Genomic DNA, 17,861 nt, shown 5'->3' with positions numbered 1-17,861 from the left:
ATTTTAAATAATTAAATACACTGAACAAACCATCGATAATTTTCTTCAAAATCTTACCCTCTCACCTTTGTTCTTTGCAGCCTCACAGTCTGCATAGAAATCAATGGATTAGTAGGTCCTGCATCAGGACTAATGTTGGAGAACTCAGGAAGTCCCACTGGACTCCACAAGGAGTCCAATACTTCAGCATATTGAAAACTAACTTAGCATGACAATAATAAACCAAGACCGATATTATGGCAATGGTCTGAAGAAGGGTCTCACCTGAAATGTCACCTATTCCTTTTCTCCAGAGATGCTGCCTGATCGGCTGAGTTAGTGCCAGCATTTTGTGTCTACTAACATGACAATAAGTTTGGAATTTGCAAATGTGATTTGATTATGTATCGGTAGAAGTCCCAGTCTTTCTGGCATTTAACAAATATACAGGCAAGTAAACGATAAACAGATAAACAGGCAAGTAATTTGATACCAGGACACATGGTAAACATCGCTTGCTGGGAAGGGATTGTGGGTTTTTGATCTTTGGCTCCCAAAACTTTCCTCTACTGAGGATTTTCCTCACCATGTCGGAGTAAATTGACATAGACAGAGATTGATTGTCATATTTAGTTAACATCTGCCTTGTTGCTATAACAGGTACTAACAAGATGAAAGAATGAAAACCATACTAACTTTATTCATTTATAAATTGCCTCCATTGACCACAAACACTAGATGTTTTCCCACATGATCAGCACATGGCTGAAGCATTCGTCCCCTTGTAAAGGACATCACTTATGGATAAACCTGACAGACCATATGTTGGGCCAAGATGCCTACTGTCAAATTCAGACTGTCATACAGAATTGGGGACTTTATTTTAACTATCATAAACATGTAAAAGGAAAATTGTAATGTCATGTTTAGATCGGACATGATGCAGAAACTATTACTTTACTCTTTCTATTGCGAGGTTTACATTGAACCATTTGATGATTCGATATATCGGCACAGGTCCATCACTGACTTTCAGGCACCCTTGGTTCCAGAGCCTTGCCGTATTATCTATTTGGCCGGACCAATGGAGGTCACAGCTTCGGGAGGCTGAGATACCGGCCCACAAAGTTGGCCTCGGAAATCGGCTACGGGAACGGATCTGCCGGCCGCATGCAGCAAATTTGACCCGACAATCGGCCCCGGAAGTCAGCCATGGGAACAGATTTGGCGACTCCGGCCGGATCGTCCGCAGGAGTCCCAATTAGGTTGAGATCAGCCGCTTACCCAGCCTACACGTCATATTTTCGGGGGGATTTCCTGGGGGGATATGAAATGCGCTCGTAATATTTGCCGGATTAAAGGAGGTGGCAGACCACCAGCTGCCGGAACATCGATGGTGGGACCTGTACTTCAGTGCACCACATCACGTGGCCCTGTGCTCTCACATTGCACCATGTTGCATTTCTCAGAATCAAACCCAGATTCTGAGTTCCAAATGAAGCCATGTAAATGTAAGTCATTTGATTTTAAGCTTACCCTGAATGAAAGAAAAGTTGAAGGCAAAATTATGTCAGAACATCAAGGACCAATCTTGGCAATGCATTATAAGGAATACAGGATAAGTGAAGGAAGGAAAGTTGGACACCAAGGCAGACACAATTAAAAATATCTCAATGCCAAAGTTGAATTGTATTAAATTGAATACTTTATTATCACAAGTCACAGTAAAATTCTTTGACTGAATTTGACTAGGCATCTTGGCCCAAGATATGGTCTGTCAGGTTTCTCTATAAGTAAAGTCCTTTACAAGGGAATGAATAGTCGCCACATAAAGGGAGCTGACAAAATTATAAAGTACCCTGTGCCAATTCCGCCCTTGCTTCCCCACCCCTTAAGGCGGTTCCCCCACGCCAGGTCTTCCATTGTCCAAAGTCCCTCCTGTGGCACAACCCTAGGAAATTAATCACTGTCACAAATAAAATGTAAATCAAAATTATCAAATGTCAAGGGTTTGGAACTTCTCAAATGTCTCTGGGCCATTTCAATCAACAATTAGATTGGACAATGGAAAGTATACCCATAGGCAGACAAATGAAGACAACTGTTTTCTGCTGCCATTTTGACTGACTGGAAAATATTTCAGATGCCATAAACAAGATTGATGGGGGCGATGTGAAGGTTATATTGCCTGGCATTTATTTTGGAAACTTTACAATCTTTATTTCCAAAAAGCATTTTCATAAAGCAGGCAAACATTAAATATTCTTCAAGAGTCCATTGAAAGGACTGATTATTTGGAGAGTAAACACTTTTGAAGAACCATTGGAATAAATTCTTTCTGGTGCTTTTTCTGAACTTTTGGCCTATTCTTGGCTAAAGGAATGATATACCTAAAGTGGCTCTGGTTTAAAGAGGCTGTGTTTTCCCTCTTAACAGTAGTAGATAGGGAACAGGAGATGACAGTGTGGCCATCAGTTTCACTTTGGGTGATAAGGAAAAGGGGGAGTCTTACCCACTCGTTGGTGAAAGTGAAAATCTATCCCAATGTGATTTCCATAAAAAGCATTCATTATGAATTATTCCAAAAGATCTGATTCATAATGCAGATCTTCAATGAGTAGGAGGGCTTCTTAACATAGTGTACAGCTTCATTATCACCTTAGAGAAACTAAGAACTACAAATGCTGGTTTACAAAAAAGTCACAAAATACTGGTAACATCAGCAGGTAAGGCAACATCTCTGGCGAAAATGGATAGGTGATGTTTTGGTTCAGAATCTTTCTTCAGAGTCTGAAGAAGGGTCCCGACCTGAAACATTGCCTATCCATATTCTTCAGGGATGCTGCCTGACCCACTTAGTTACATCAGTACTTTGTGCCTGTTTTCATTACCTCCTTACCGCAGTTCCATAAATGTATCATTGGCAGAGCAAGCTGGAACTACCTGGTCATTGAACTTGCCTGTGTGCCATTGCCTGATGTACTCGTTGATGTATTCTGAAGTATGGATACATTGAGAATCCTACTTCCAATGCCAATTTTAATGCTCTGTTGCCAATCGTGGATAGCAAAGCTATGACGTACCTGGTGCGGAGAATAAAAAGATGGCACCACGTTTCAATTCAAGATGGATGTTTGGCCCATCATTTGTGCAAAGGAGGGAGAACTTTGTTCTTTGTCTGCCCCTGTTGCACCAGGTTTCACAATACTTGGTATTAGCACAGAATGATTCACAAGAACAATATTCTATTCTTTAATATTGATATGCATCTCATTGATAGAAACTAAAACCATTCTAAAATTCATTGGGAAAATGTATTGTCATGAGCCAATTGAAATGACCATCAATTGCACATTTGTAATAAATTAAATCATGCACATTAGATATATTGTTTATTTTTGCTCACTTAGATTTCAGCCATCTTTCCAGACAATGCCTAAACACACAGTAAATCACATTGCTGCTTTTAGGTTTTAGTAATTCAATCATGTTATCGTTCCTCTTCTTGAAGGTAAAATTATGAAGTCAAGATCATAAAGAAAAGATTATATACTTACAACTGGTGAACTGTATTTGGTGTGTTAATGCAATTATGCATTTTTCAACCTAAAAATGATACATTACCTTTCTCACGAGTAAAAACATTTACTCTTTCTATTCAATTGAAACAAACCATTTGTAAAGTCTTTACATTATTAGTTTTGTCCATAACCTTTACTCCATTTTTTGTTTCTTTACGAAAAATAATTTTACTGAAAAGATAGCTGAAATAAGTAACAAAAATCATTTAAAAAACGCAATCAGAACTAAAGATGCTCGCTTGTATATACTTGAATACATTGGCTTAAGTAAACTCGTCAACTTAATGGAAGGCGAGGAATATGATTCAAAGACTGTTTCTTTTATCTGATTTATGTTACCTCCTTCCATCTTTCCAGTGGTTTGGAGCTGGGAGAAAGCTGTGAATGGGGGAATGGATAACTACAGCTTAGGAATACAGCCACTGCTAATGCCAAGAACTTTAACCAGTTTCAATTCCATGCAGTACACACAGTTTGCTCTGCACAATGCTTCAGGAAATGAGGTTAGACACAAAATGCTGGAGTAACTCAGTGAGACAGGCAGCATCTCTGGATAGAAGGAATGGGTGATGTTTCTGGCCAAGGCCCTTCTTCAGACTGAATGTCAGGGGAGAGGAGGTCAAATGAGGTGTTTGGGCCTTGTCAATCACCAGACCAATGCCCTCAATGTTTTTCATTGCACTAAAATTATCTATAAAAAGCTATACGAACATATCGCCACTGAATCTCATGCTGAATACAATGTAATTGTTCCATAGATAGATCTATTAATAGCCATTATACTGAAAGATGTCATTAGTGCTACAGTAAATTATAGAAGAGAGACACAAAAACCTGGAGTAACTCAGCGGGATAGGCAGCATCTCTGCAGAGAAGGAACGGGTGACGTTTCGGGTTGAGACCCTTCTTCAGACTGGTTAGGGATAAGGGAAACAAGAGATATAGACGATGATGTGGAGAGATAAAGAACAGTGAATAAAAGATATTCAAAAAAGTAACGATGATAAAGGAAACAGGCCATTGTTAGCTGTTTGTAGGGTGAAAATGAGAAGCTAGTGCAACTTGGGTGGGGGAGGGATAGAGAGAGATGGAATGCCAAGGCTACCTGAAGTGAGAGAAATCAATATTCATACCACTGGGCTGTAAGCTGCTCAAGCAAAATATGAGATGCTCTTCCTCCAATTTGCATTTAGCCTCACTCTGATAATGGAGGAGACCTAGGACAGAAAGGTCTGTCTAGGAATGGGATGGAGAATTAAAGTGTCCGGCAACCGGTAGATCAGGTTGGTTCATGCGGGCTGAGCGAGGTGTTTTGCGAAACGATCGGCCAGTCTACGTTTGGTCTCGCCGATGTATAAGAGTCTGCATCTTGAACAACGGATTCAGTAGATGAGGTTGGATGAAGTGCAAGTGAACCTTGCCTCAAAGGACTGTCAAGGTCCCTGGACAGAGTTGAGGGAGGAGGTACAGTGACAGGTGTTGCATCTTCTGCGGTTGCAGGGGAAGGTACCTGGGGAGGGGTGGTTTGGGTGGGAAGAGATGAGTTAACCAGGGAGTTGCGGAGGGAGCGGTCTCTGCGAAAGGCGGAAAGGGAGTGGAGTGGGAAGATGTGGCTAGTGGTGGGATCCCGTTGGAGGTGGCGTAAATTTTGGAGGATTGTGTGTTGTATGCGACGGCTGATGGGGTGGAAGGTAAGGACTAGGGGGACTCTGTCTCTGTTGTGACTAGGGGGAGGGGGAGCAAGGGCAGAGCTGCAGGGTACCGAGGAGACACGAGTGAGGGCCTCATCTATGATGGGAGAGGGGAACCCCATTCCCTAAAGAATGAGGACATCTCAGATGTTCTGGTATGGAACACCTCATCTTGGGTGCAGATGCGGCGTAGACAGAGGAATTGGGAGCAGGCGATAGAGTCTTTGCAGGAAGCAGGAAGAAGTGTAGTTGTGATAGTTGTGGGTGTCAGTGGGTTTGTCATAGATGTCAGTCAATAGTCTTTTTCCTGTGAAGGATGAGAGCTACCTTATCCAAGATCATTTCCTCATTGCAAAAACTTGTAAATACCAGCAAATCATTACATGGACCAGGGTTACAAATCAATTTCAACAAGTGATAAACTAAGGAATTTAGTGTTATTCATTTGCATCCATCAATCTTCCCAAATGAACCTGGTTAAATAGGACCTTTGTGAAACTTCACACAAAAATGTACATATGTATATAAACTATTTTTTACAGCTACCTTTTTTCTTTGCGTGTAGCATCTGTTAGATTGTATAATGAATGAAGCCTGTAATTGTGAAGTGTGAAATGCAGCCAGTAATTATTTATCTTAGATTAGATTAGATTTGATCATTGTCATTTACACCAGCAAGGAAATTTCTTGTTGACATGAAGCACAGAGTAAACAATATACAGACGGTAATGATAAACACAAATTCAACATGTCTCCAAAGATTCTTATTAATGTCTACAGATGCATCATAGAAAACATCTTATCCAGATGCATCACAGTTTGGTATTGTAACTGCTCTGGCCAATACTGCAGGAAATTACAGAGAGTTGTGAATGCAGCCAAGTCCATTTCACCTCTCTGGAGGTTCAGGCAGTCAAGAGCAGAGCAATTGCCATAACAAGGGCTGAGATGCATCCCATCAGTATACTTTACAGCTCCATTGAAGAGGACAAGGTTGTGTTCACAACCCAACTCCCCACCAATTTTGCTTGATTGTAATCACCAATGAAGATCAATGTTTAGTCTTGAGAGAGTTGATGACCAAATATAATTCATCCAGTGCCACCTTAGCATTGGGTTGGTGTAATACGTACAATGCTGACAAGATAATAGACATGAACTCCCTCTGCAGGTAAAAGTGATGACATTTTACCAATAGGTATTCCAGGGTCAGGGGAGCAGAATTGATGTGACCATCACAGTAGTTCACCATGATACATTGACCAAAAAGCAAATGCTGCTACCTTTCCCCTTGCCTGAGGATTCTGTACGATAAACGTTGAACCGCTCAGGTTGCATGGCAAAGTCAGGTGGGTCAGCGGTGGGTGCTGCTTCAGCAAAACAAAGAACACAGCAGTCCCTGAGCTCCTTTTGAGGCAGCAGCCTCGCTCTGTGCACTTCAAGCTTGCTCCCAAGTGATTGAACCTTCGATAGAAGTAAGCTGGGGAGGGGAGGCTGGGGAGGGGAGTCTGGTTTGGGAACAGCTCTGCCCAGGACAGGATGGCCCTGCAGAGAGTAGTGCGTTCGGCAGAACGCACCATGGGAACTACACTCGTCCCCCTGCAGGACCTATACATCAGGAGGTGCAGATCCAGAGCAAGTAAGATTATGAGGGACCCCTGCCACCCCAGTAACGGACTGTTCCAGATGCTACGTTCAGGCAAACGCCTCCGCTGTCATGCTGTGAAAATGGAGAGGATGAGACGGAGTTTCTTCCCACAGGCCATCAGGACTGTCAACTTTTATAATTCCAGAGACTAAATTTTGTCTACACTATAGTAACTTTATTAACTTTATTTATATACTGTAACTGTAATTCTTTTTTGTGCACAATGCGCAGGCATTGCCACTTTCATTTCACTGCACATCGTGTATGTGTATGTGACAAATAAACTTGACTTGACTTGACCAGGCGTTTCAGCTTCACCTGGAGCACTCCCCTGACCTCTGCTTGCCAAGCTTGCTTGCTTTGTTTGTACTCACTTATATTCTGGATGACACGTGGCTGGAAACTATACTCTGCCCAACAGGAAGGAGATAAGTGCACATGTGCTTCCGCACATTCAGGGTGCTGAGCGAACGGATCTAAGAATCCACTTAGAAATTCCAGCATTAGAAGTACTCAATCCTAAATTTACAACATGTCCAGCTGTTCTAATGGACCACTTAAGTGCTTTAATTTAAACCCTGAAAGAAAGAAAATACTGCACCTTCTAAATATGTATACGTTGCTGAAAATAAATCTTTTGTTGGGTCACTTTCAATATTACACTCACGTAAAAGGTTGAATTTGAGAATCATGGGTGAAATGTTCTGAAAAATTATATAACACTTACCTTATCGAGATAATTTGGAAATAAACTAATTATTTTATTTGAAATTTTCTACATTTAATGTATTCCATTGGTATCCGACATCATTCAAATTTTGGATTATTCTTTATCGTAGGTGATTTGTAAGATGTATTAAGAAAGTGTTTATATATATTTTGATTAGCAACTAGAGTCATCAAAAAGATTATTTGTAATTAGGTTTTCTGTAGGAGATGTAATATTCATCCCTACAGCTCCTCCCGCACATCCACGCAGAGACCTCAGCAGTCCTTCCAGTGAGATAAAGATTCACGTGCACCTCCTCTAACCTCATCTACTGCATTTGGTGTTCCAAATGTGGCCTCCTTTTTTCAACAAAACCAAGTGTAGACTAGACGACAGTTTTGCCGAACACTTGCGTTCGGTCCGCCTGGGTCTGCTGGATCTGCTGGTTGATAACCATTTTAACTCGCCTTCCCGTTCCCATACTTACCTTTCTATCATGGGCCTCTTTCATTGGCAGAATGAGGCCATGAACCTACTGGAGGGAAAGCACCACATATTCCGTTGGGTAGCTTTCAACTTAACACTTAAATTTTCCAATTTTAGGCAACTAACCTAAAAACATCCCCATATTCCCACTTTCTTTTGTCCCTCTCTTCGCCCCAGCTGGATTCATACCCATTACTCACCTTCTGTCGCCTCCCCTCCCCCCCCCCCCCCCCTCCACTTCCCAACCATTCGCTCCCACCTATAGTCCTTCCTCTGGCTTCACAATTTGGTCACAATTCACTTCTTGTCTTTTCATCTATGGCCTTTGTCCAACCATCTGCCTATCAAAATGCCCCTTCATCTGTATCCACCTATCACTGGATACAGATGCCCCCACCTCTCATCCAGCTTTCTCTCACCCCGCTACCACAATCAGTCTTGATCCGAAAGGTCACCTATCCTTGTTCTCCCGCGATGCTGCCTGACTCTCTGAGTTACTCCAGTATCTGCAGTTATTTCTGCCTTCATTTCAACGTTTTCATTACTTCTGTCATCCAAGTGAGACTGTTCTCTTTAACAAAAGTGGTAAAGAAGGTGGTAAGGTGAGAGCAGCAACGTTTAGCAGCCATACCCTGAGATGCGGCCTGGGTCGCCCACCCAGGAACCAGGAACCCGCCCGGAGAGGAAAGCCGCAGAGCTTGAGCTTGGCCCCTGCTCGCCTCGAGGACCGGAGAGGAGGGACTCGGAGTCTGAGTCAGAACAGAGGGCCAGTAAGCAGACCGCTGCGGGAGGCAGTGCAGTGCTCCTCCACAGTGGAGTGGGCCGCATGAGGCCCTGCAGCAGCCTGGGGCTCGGCTGGATCGGGTGACCCCTCCCCCCCCCCGAGGCTGAGCGTGTGGACCGGACGTGACCTAAGGCTGCACGGAGCAGTGAAGCAGCAGTGGAGGACATCAACAGCTACCTTTGGCCAGACCATCCCTGCAACTGTGTCAGGACAGCAGGCCTTCATGGTCAGGTTAAAAGGTCCTGCACTTACAACTGGGACTTGAAAATGGCGTCAAATCTGGCAACTCTTGTGTACTGTCTCAGTGTACTATTTCTGTGCACATGTACTGTACCTAAGATGTGCATATGTATAGTACTGAACCATATGCAAAAATGAATTCCACTACACGGTACATGTGACAATAAATTGTATTGAATTCCATTTCCATTGAATTGAAATTAATGTGTGACATATGTTTTCTTTTCACAGAGGGTGGTGGGTGCCTGGAACATGATGACAGAGATGTTGGTGCAGGCAGATATGATATTGGCATTTAAGACACTGTTTTGGATATGCAGGGAATGTAGAGATGTTGTCAAGCTGGAATGGGTGCAGAGAAGATTTACGAGGACGTTGCCAGGACTCGAGGGCCTGGCAACATCCTATGGCTGTAGGGAGAGGTTGAGCAGGCCAGGACTCTATTCCTTGGAGCGCAGGAGAATGAGGGGTAATCTTATAGAGGTGTACAAAATTATGAGAGGAATAGATCGGGTAGACACACAGAGTCCCTTGCCCAGAGACCAGGAATTGAGAATCAGACCACATAGGTTTAAGGTGAGGGGGGAAAGATTTAATAGGAACCCGAGGGGTAACTTTTTCACACAAAGGGTAGTGGGTATATGGAACCAGCTGCCAGGAGGAGGTATTTGACGCAGGCACTGTTGCAACATTTAAAAAACATTTGGACAGATACATGGATAGGACAGGTTTAGAGAGGTATAAGCCAAACAAAGGGAGGTGGGACTAGTGTAGATGGGACATGTTGGTCGGTGTGGGCAACTTGGGCCGAAGACCAGTTTCCATGCTGTATGACTCTATGGATCATGTGCAGATGATATCTGTTCATTTTGGCATCATGTTTAGCACAGACATTGTCGGCCAAAAGGGCCTATTCATGTGCTATACTGTTCTATGCTCTATGATAAAGAACCCAATGCATTATTTAGATCTACAATGTTGAGAATGGTGTTTCAACTCTTAGTTAAATGACTTTTCTAGTGTTTACTGACTTTACATGTTTGTCAGTTTATTTACAATGGATGAACTGTCTAATCTATTTTACTTACATCAGATCTCTTGTTAGTTTATTTTGACTTTGCAACCCAGAATCATCTCTATTTAGGACGTATGCTTTGCAAAAGCTGGAGGCATACTGTGTTTATATTAAATAAGATTCTGGGAATGTTACCAGGATTTTAGGATATTTCACAAATCCTTTTTTCTGAAAACCGCAATGCAGTGGCATGTTAAGAATTTATATTACAATTACCTAAATGATTTCCTAACCAGGCAGCACATTGTATGATCGTTAAGTTATTGGAATTATTTGCCGTTTGTTGTTTGGCAAGTAGGTTGTGTGGCCGATCGGTGGATTTGAAAGCAGTGAACGCTGAATATTCTCCATCATGTGTAAAATACACCAGTAGCTGGAAGCTGTCGGGTCCAACTATTGTCCAAAAATGTCTAAAAAATCCCTCTTGGGCCAACGAATAATGAAAAAAAAACTGCAATGAAAATGGTTTGGAAGAAGGTTCAGAGGATGGAATGCCGGCCTGGAATTTCCTGGAACGTTCCTCTGAAACTGTGGTGTGGAAGTGGAGTTGCACCAGATTTATTTTTCTCCAAAGAAACAGTTGGTTTTCGCCAGAGTAACACCTGTCATATCGTTATGTGCACATATACACAAGATTTTGCTGCTCTTCAGATACATCAGTCTGAAGAAGGGTCCCGACCCGAAACATCGCCTGTCCATTCCCTCCGCAGATGCTGCCTGGCCCCACTGAGTTCATAGGATCAGAAGTGATAGGAGTAGAATTAGGCCATTCGGCTCAACAAGTCTACTCCGCCATTCAATCATGGCTGACCCATCTCTCCCACCTAACCCCATTCTTCTGCCTTCTTCCCATAATCTCTGACACCTGTACTAATCAAGAATCTATCTATCTCTGCCTTAAATATATCCACTGACTTTGCCTCCACAGCCTTATGGGGCAAATAATTCCACAGATTCACCACCCTCTGACCAAATAAAAAAATCCTCATCTCCTTCCTAAAAGAACGTCCTTTAATTCTGAGGCTATGACCTTTAGTCCTGGACTCCCACTAATGGAAACATCCTCTCCACATCCACTCTATCCAAGCTTTTCACTATTCTGTACGTTTCAAAGAGGTCCTCCCTCATTCTTCTAAACTCCAGCGAGTACAAGCCCAGTGCCGTCAAATGCTCCTCATATCCACCTAATCATTCCTGGGATAATTCCTGCACTTTGTGTTTTGCATCTGCAGTTCCTTGTGTGGCCAGCCCTACTGCCGCTCATTTAGGTCGATCTGCCTGCCTCTATAAAAAACCCTCGCGTGTATACTGAAGTTAGAATACGAGGTTAGAATAAGATGTAGTCACTCACAGCACAGCTCAATGTGACCTGATATGAAGGAAATTGAGAGTTTTATCACTTTCTTCGGTATAAATCTTGCACGTTGCGATGCACTTAAGCAAAGCTCGGTGTACGAGAACAGTTGTGACATCCCTTGCATTTAGAAGTGCAAATCAGCTGCCATTGACTTTTGGGTGGAAACACGATGACACGGGAGATCAAGGGGCAGCAATCACCTGAGAATGGAGTGTCATGAGAGAAGGGCAGGTACCTGGTCGTAATAGTGATCCCGTACCTGTCCTTGCTTCATGCTGGCACTCAATTGCGCCGCAACTCAATTCCTCTCAAGCGAGGTCCGCACAACATTCACCAGTGTCTGGAGGTTCCATTAGTTCAGGCTGATGACACATGTCTCCCCGGGAAACGGCGAGATGAATGCTTCTGAATCAAAACTCGCCCTTTCAAAACCGCGACCCCACGCTGGCTTGACATGACTGCTAATAAAATGCATATTTAAACTCGGTTTTTACTGGACATGGCTTCAGTGTGGTTCTGCCTCATCTCTCTCTCCGTCTTGGTCCTGTCAAGCATTTTTCAGAAGCAAATTTCTCAGCATGACTGAGCCTTTTCACCGCTTTGTGAAAATACAGAAGATACAAGCGACGAGGCAGGCAGGGCGTAGAGACTGGCGCCAAACTCATTCGAAGAACCTAGCCAATGGCGAGGAACTTTTAAGTCAGAATAAACTTAGAAAATCTATGATTGGCCAAGGTCCCAAGCTAGCGAACGCTTTCAGTTCGGGGAAAGCAACACAAAGTTCGCTGGTCTCAGTGTTGGGAGGTCATTGCATTACCTCTGAGTTTTATGACAAGGCTGCCTATTGTGGGTGATCGGTACTTTGTAGCTTTCGCTCTATCTCCTAGCATTCTTTAAAACGCCACACCATCAATTCGGGAGCTGTACGCAAGGTCCTCTTTGAAATTGCTGGGGTGTGTTCTGGCTCACTTTTTCTGTGGCAAAAACCCTGAGTATCCGGGAATCTGCTGCTACAGCACAGCGCAGTCGCCCCCCCCCCCCCCCCCCCTCCCCCCCACCCCAGGATACCAATTGGTTGAAACTTGGTCATAGAGATGAATCCAACTGACATCAGAACAGGCGCAGATTGGGACGGAGTCCCGAGTCCAGCAGTCGAGTGTGGACAAGAGCACGGAGTTTATAAGGGGCTGGAATACACACTGGAATACACAAGTTACAAAGCTGGAGCTTTCGGGGAACTGGGGGTCCAGCACAGAGAGCGGGTGTACTTGGTGTGGAGGCAGGAGTGTTGTACCTGGAATCACAGGTTAATGCAGTTTGGAGCGAGGATGCCCCTGTGCCAAATTAGGCAGAACGAAATAAGAGGTGTGGTTTAAGGTGGTTCATACGCGGCAGTGGCCCACTGAACATCGCCCTCTCTTGGGTTAGAAACGAGCTCACGGCCATAAATTAAAATCTTGAGCTCGAATTTGACGCTAAGTAATTCAAAGTAAATGTTTTAAGATTTGCACAACCAATGATGGCAAGGGGGATAACTGGGCGGAAATCCTAGTGACCAAACCTCCAATCACACTTGCACCGGGCAAACATGTATACACATATATATAATACACATTATATATAAACTACACAATGCTAAATTTATATATATTATATCATTATATCCAATATATATATATATATATATATATCATATCATATCATATCATATCATATATATACAGCCGGAAACAGGCCTTTTCGGCCCTCCAAGTCCGTACCGCCCAGTGATCCCCGTACATTAACACTATCCTACACCCACTGGGGACAATTTTTACATTTACCCAGCCAATTAACCTACATACCTGTACGTCTTTGGAGTGTGGGAGGAAACCGAATATATATATATACATGCATACATATACATGCATATATATATATATATATATATACACACACATATATACACATACACATATGTACATACTCACACACATATGTATATACACGTACTCACACACACACACATGTATATACATATGCACACATGTATGTGTGTGAGTAGAAATAACGTTATGAAGAAAGAGTGAATCCAATATATATATATATAGACAAGATTCAAGCCAATAGACACAAGAGAATACTGTTGAAACAATTATAATGTACACATATAATCGCTTGATAGCACAGTTTATATCTCACAGCTACCCTTTTGACCCATTTATTGTGTAATGATTTTGGCATTTCTCCCAAGCTGGAGGCTGGCGGTATTTTTGCAATCACCAAGGGCAGTTCTGCGTGTGAACCTGCACACTGAGGCCTGACTTTTTCCCCCATTAACCTGATAAAAAGAAACTTAAGGAGCACGGATCCCGCCCCGCTTGCCACGAACGTGGCTTTTGGGAGCTGTTGTCTGAATCCAAACCATTTTGCAGCAAACGCTCTGGTTTGTTGAAATAAATCATTTACTGGTTCACTCATTGGCAGTTGCAGGCTATATTCATAACTTAGGGTTCAACTGCCAATCTTTAGAATGCCGTGCTACATTTTAAGGTAAGAAGCAAGTTGTTTTACACATCATAAATCATTTCAACAAACACCTTAGGCCAGTCTCCACAAGGTGCAAGATCTTGGGAGCATCCTTCCATTCACCTGCTTCTGACTATTTCTCTCAAAAATTATATAATAATTTAAGAATATCAGGGATGCTCTTACAGATACAGCACCTACTGGAGTCACCGTTTTATATTCTTAACATTGATTGCTAATTTCATCCCAGAGGAATATCGGATTGTTAACCATATGCGCGCTGGACCAGATGAAGCGATTTAATTGTTTTAAGTTATCCATCTTATTATTTTGTATTTATTTTAACCCGCAATATTCGGCGTTAAAATTGTGCAGCCGCAAGCAAATTTTAAACTACGTTATATCATATTTTCCAAACGCGCATTTTTGACGTCTGCAAACTATGGTTCAGCGCGCTAAGAGTTAAATGCTAGTCAGCGATCAGAATACTCCACGCCGTGCCCGTCTGTCGTGTTTGTTTGCAAAGCACCTGTCTCGGAATTTCTGCATTTCGACTGAAGACTGCAGGTTCTAGATTCTGTGCGGCACATTTGAGATATGATTTCCACGAATATTATCGCAAATCAGTTGGTGGTCGGGCGGGCGGCTGTGCATACCGCCCAAAACTTAACTTACCGCTACAAAAATAAACAGGATCAAAATATGTCATTATTATTTTTTCCCCCAGTCACGTCAGTAAGCTGCAGTTCAAATGGGCGAATACCTCTCATGCTTTATATATCACAATATCAATGCAACAAACATTTTGGCCAGGAACCAAACTATTTCTTTGGTCGTGTTGATTATACGTGCAAACACGTTTAAGTAATTCTTAAGGAGGAATGACATCCCTTTTTGCTGGCACAGGTTGCATATTAGAATTGCTAAACATTCGCTATAGACGAAGTATTGCCAACCATACCCTGGAGCCAGACTATAATGGGCATTTGAAGTAAGCAGATTGTTGTCTTAATGATTGGTAAAAAATACATACATAAATAAGCTGACAAAAAGGGATGCGGTCACTTTAAGCTACTTTTAAGGCTTACTTTCAGGGGAGTTATATGTATCCGTATCGATCTTGTAAACTTCTTTTGCGTAATATTCCTCTTCGCTCCTCTCTCGTTCACAAGAGGCAGCCCTCTCGTTCGCTTTCTCCTGAAGCAAATCCCTGGTGCTGTTGTAAATCGCGATCACCTCTGTCGAGACCTCATCTGGCTCCGGGTAATGCTCCGGGGGCTTTGTGAGTTTCAGTTTGCTGAGGATTTGCCCTCGGATGGCCTTGATCCTCTTCTCCTTGAACTGGTTCATGTCGAGAGTGTTGCAGGTCGACAAGCAAGCGGCGGTCATCGCGAAATCCAGCGTGAGAAACACCGTGAAAATGGAGTGGTGCATTTTCAAAGTTGGGCAGTTGGAAGTTGAAGGGAGGAGGGAGGGGGGAGAGGAGAGGAGAGGAGGAGGGTGGGGGGAGAAAAGCAGCTGTAGATCGTAATCTTCACACGAAAAAAAATAGATTCGATATTTACAACCACAAAAAAATAAGGCGCGAGGATCTTTCGTGTTGCTTATTCTTGATTCTCAAACTTGTGCAGTTCACAGACTAGCCAAGCGCTGCCTCTTCTCCACAGCGCCAATCCCGACACCAACACTGCTACTGCCGAAGATAAACACACCTTCACTTCATTGCAGTCCGCACCAAGTCTTTAAACTTCGCCCAACTCTCTCGCTCTCTCTCTCTGCTTTTCTCCAATGAAATGTCAATAAAACACCAGCTTTATTCCACCAGGGATGAGTTCTTGGTGAGATTTAAACAAAAAAAAAGAGAAACTCGTCAAAAAAAATTTAACTTAACAAATGCAAAGTTTAAAAAAGTAAAGCAGAGTTGTCCTGCCCATTAGAAAATAACTTTATATACTTTAAAAAAAAATCTAAGCAGCGAACCGTTATATCCACTGCCCCTGCTAATAAAAGATGAGAGTGAGTGGGAGATTGTGTGTGTGAGAGAGAGCGTGTGTGTGTGTGAGGGAGAGAGTTGCCAGCAGATAACATCAGGCTCGCTCACCAGAGGCATTTATAATGTCCCATCCGACCACGTGTTGCCTCCATCCAGTGACGCGAGGTGGAGGATCCCTCGCCACTCGCTACCAGGCTGCCCATATACTGGCGCCTCTGGTGCTCCGCGCTGTCCTAGCGCCCGCCTCTAGACTAGTTCATGTTGTAAGGAACTGCAGATACTGGACAGGCAGCATCTCTGGAGAGCAGGAATAGGATCTCGACCCGAAACGTCACCCATTCCTTCTACCTAACTCCAGCTACCAGTGTCTATCTTAGGAATATGCGGCGTTTCGGGTCCAGACCCTTCTCCAGACTGTATAAGAAGATAACTGCAGATGCTGGTACAAATCGAAGGTTTTTATTCACAAAATGCTGGAGTAACTCAGCGGGTCAGGCAGCATCTCGGGAGAGAAGGAATGGGTGACGTTTCGGGTCGAGACCCTTCTTCAGAATGGGTCCCTTCTTCAGACTGACCTCTTCAGATTTCAGTCTGAAGAAGGGTCTCGACCCGAAACGTCACCTATCCCTTCCCTCCAGAGATGCTGCCCGATCCGCTGTTACTCCAGCTTCTTGTGTCTATCTTGGTTTAGTTTATTGTCACGTCAACAAGATTCAGTGAAAAGCCTTTTGTTGCATGCTAACCAGCGAGCAGAAAGGCAATACATGATTACAATCGATCCATTTACAGCAACTTTGATACGTGATAAGGGAAAACGTTTAGTGCTAGGTAAAGCCAGCGAAGTCCGATCAAGGTTAGGTCCGAGGGTCATCAGAGGTAGATAGTAGTTCAGCACTCTCCCCTAGTAGTTCTTCCCAGTCACTCAGCAGGTGTGATGAATCTCATCGCTGGAATACACCGCTAATGACTCGGGCAGGGGCTCTACAACTTTAAAGGAAAGGAAGCGGAGGGAGGGGGGGGGGGGGGGGGGGGGAGGATTTCACAGATTACAGGTCTCTCATGAAACGGATCCGAGTACCAGAGGACATAGGTTTAAGGTGAAGGGGGAAAGATTTAATATGAGGGGTGACTTTTTCACACAAAGAGTGATGGGTGTATGGAACAAGCTGCCAGAGGAGGTAGTTGAGGCTGGGACTATCCCAACATTTAAGAAACATTTAGACAGGTACATGGAGAGGACAAGTTTGGAGGGATATGGACCAAACGCGGGCAGTGAAGCTGGGACATGTTGGCCGGTGTGGGCAAGTTGGGCCGAAGGGCCTGTTTTCACATTGCATCACTGACTCTATGGGTTCTTTATATTTTACAGAAATAGTAAGATTTTATGGGAGAACGTAATATTTTGCATGAGAATGTTTAGCTTAGTTTAAAGATACAACGTGGAAACAGCTAGTCGACCATCGATCACCCGAACATTAGTTCTGTGTTACCCCACTTTCTAATCCACTTCCCAGAAGTGAGGGGCAATTTACAGAAACCAAATACCTACCCACAAACGGGCAAGTCTTTGGGACGTGGGAGACATCCCATACGGTCACAGGGACAACGTGCAAACTCCACACAGACAGCACCCATCTTCAGGGTCGCACTCGGGTCTTTGGCGCTGTGAGCCAGCAGCTCTGCCAGTTGTGCCAGTGCGCCGCCTGTTTGCATTTAAATCCCGCCTCAACTCTTAAGAGACACAAGAGATTGCAAATGCTGGGATTAAGAAGGGTCCCGTCCCGAAAGATCGCTTGTCCGTTCCTTCCAC

At 43.5% G+C, this 17,861-nt stretch overlaps 1 protein-coding gene across 1 annotated transcript in view; it reads right to left on the bottom strand.

Moving 5' to 3' along the window:
* LOC144596524 (transforming growth factor beta-2 proprotein-like) overlaps positions 1-16,098 on the bottom strand; it is an 80,680-nt gene extending 64,582 nt beyond the window's left edge. The window contains exon 1 of the mRNA XM_078404923.1: positions 15,147-16,098. Coding sequence (XP_078261049.1) covers positions 15,147-15,492 — 346 coding nt within the window. The 5' untranslated portion in view covers positions 15,493-16,098. The remainder of the gene's footprint in view (positions 1-15,146) is intronic.
* Between the last annotated feature and the right edge of the window lie 1,763 nt (positions 16,099-17,861).

This window comes from Rhinoraja longicauda, chromosome 9 (assembly GCF_053455715.1).
Source record: "Rhinoraja longicauda isolate Sanriku21f chromosome 9, sRhiLon1.1, whole genome shotgun sequence".
NCBI classification, from domain to species: Eukaryota; Metazoa; Chordata; class Chondrichthyes; order Rajiformes; family Arhynchobatidae; genus Rhinoraja; species Rhinoraja longicauda.
Note: the sequence above shows the minus strand (reverse complement) of the source record. Positions and strands in the feature narration are given on the sequence as shown.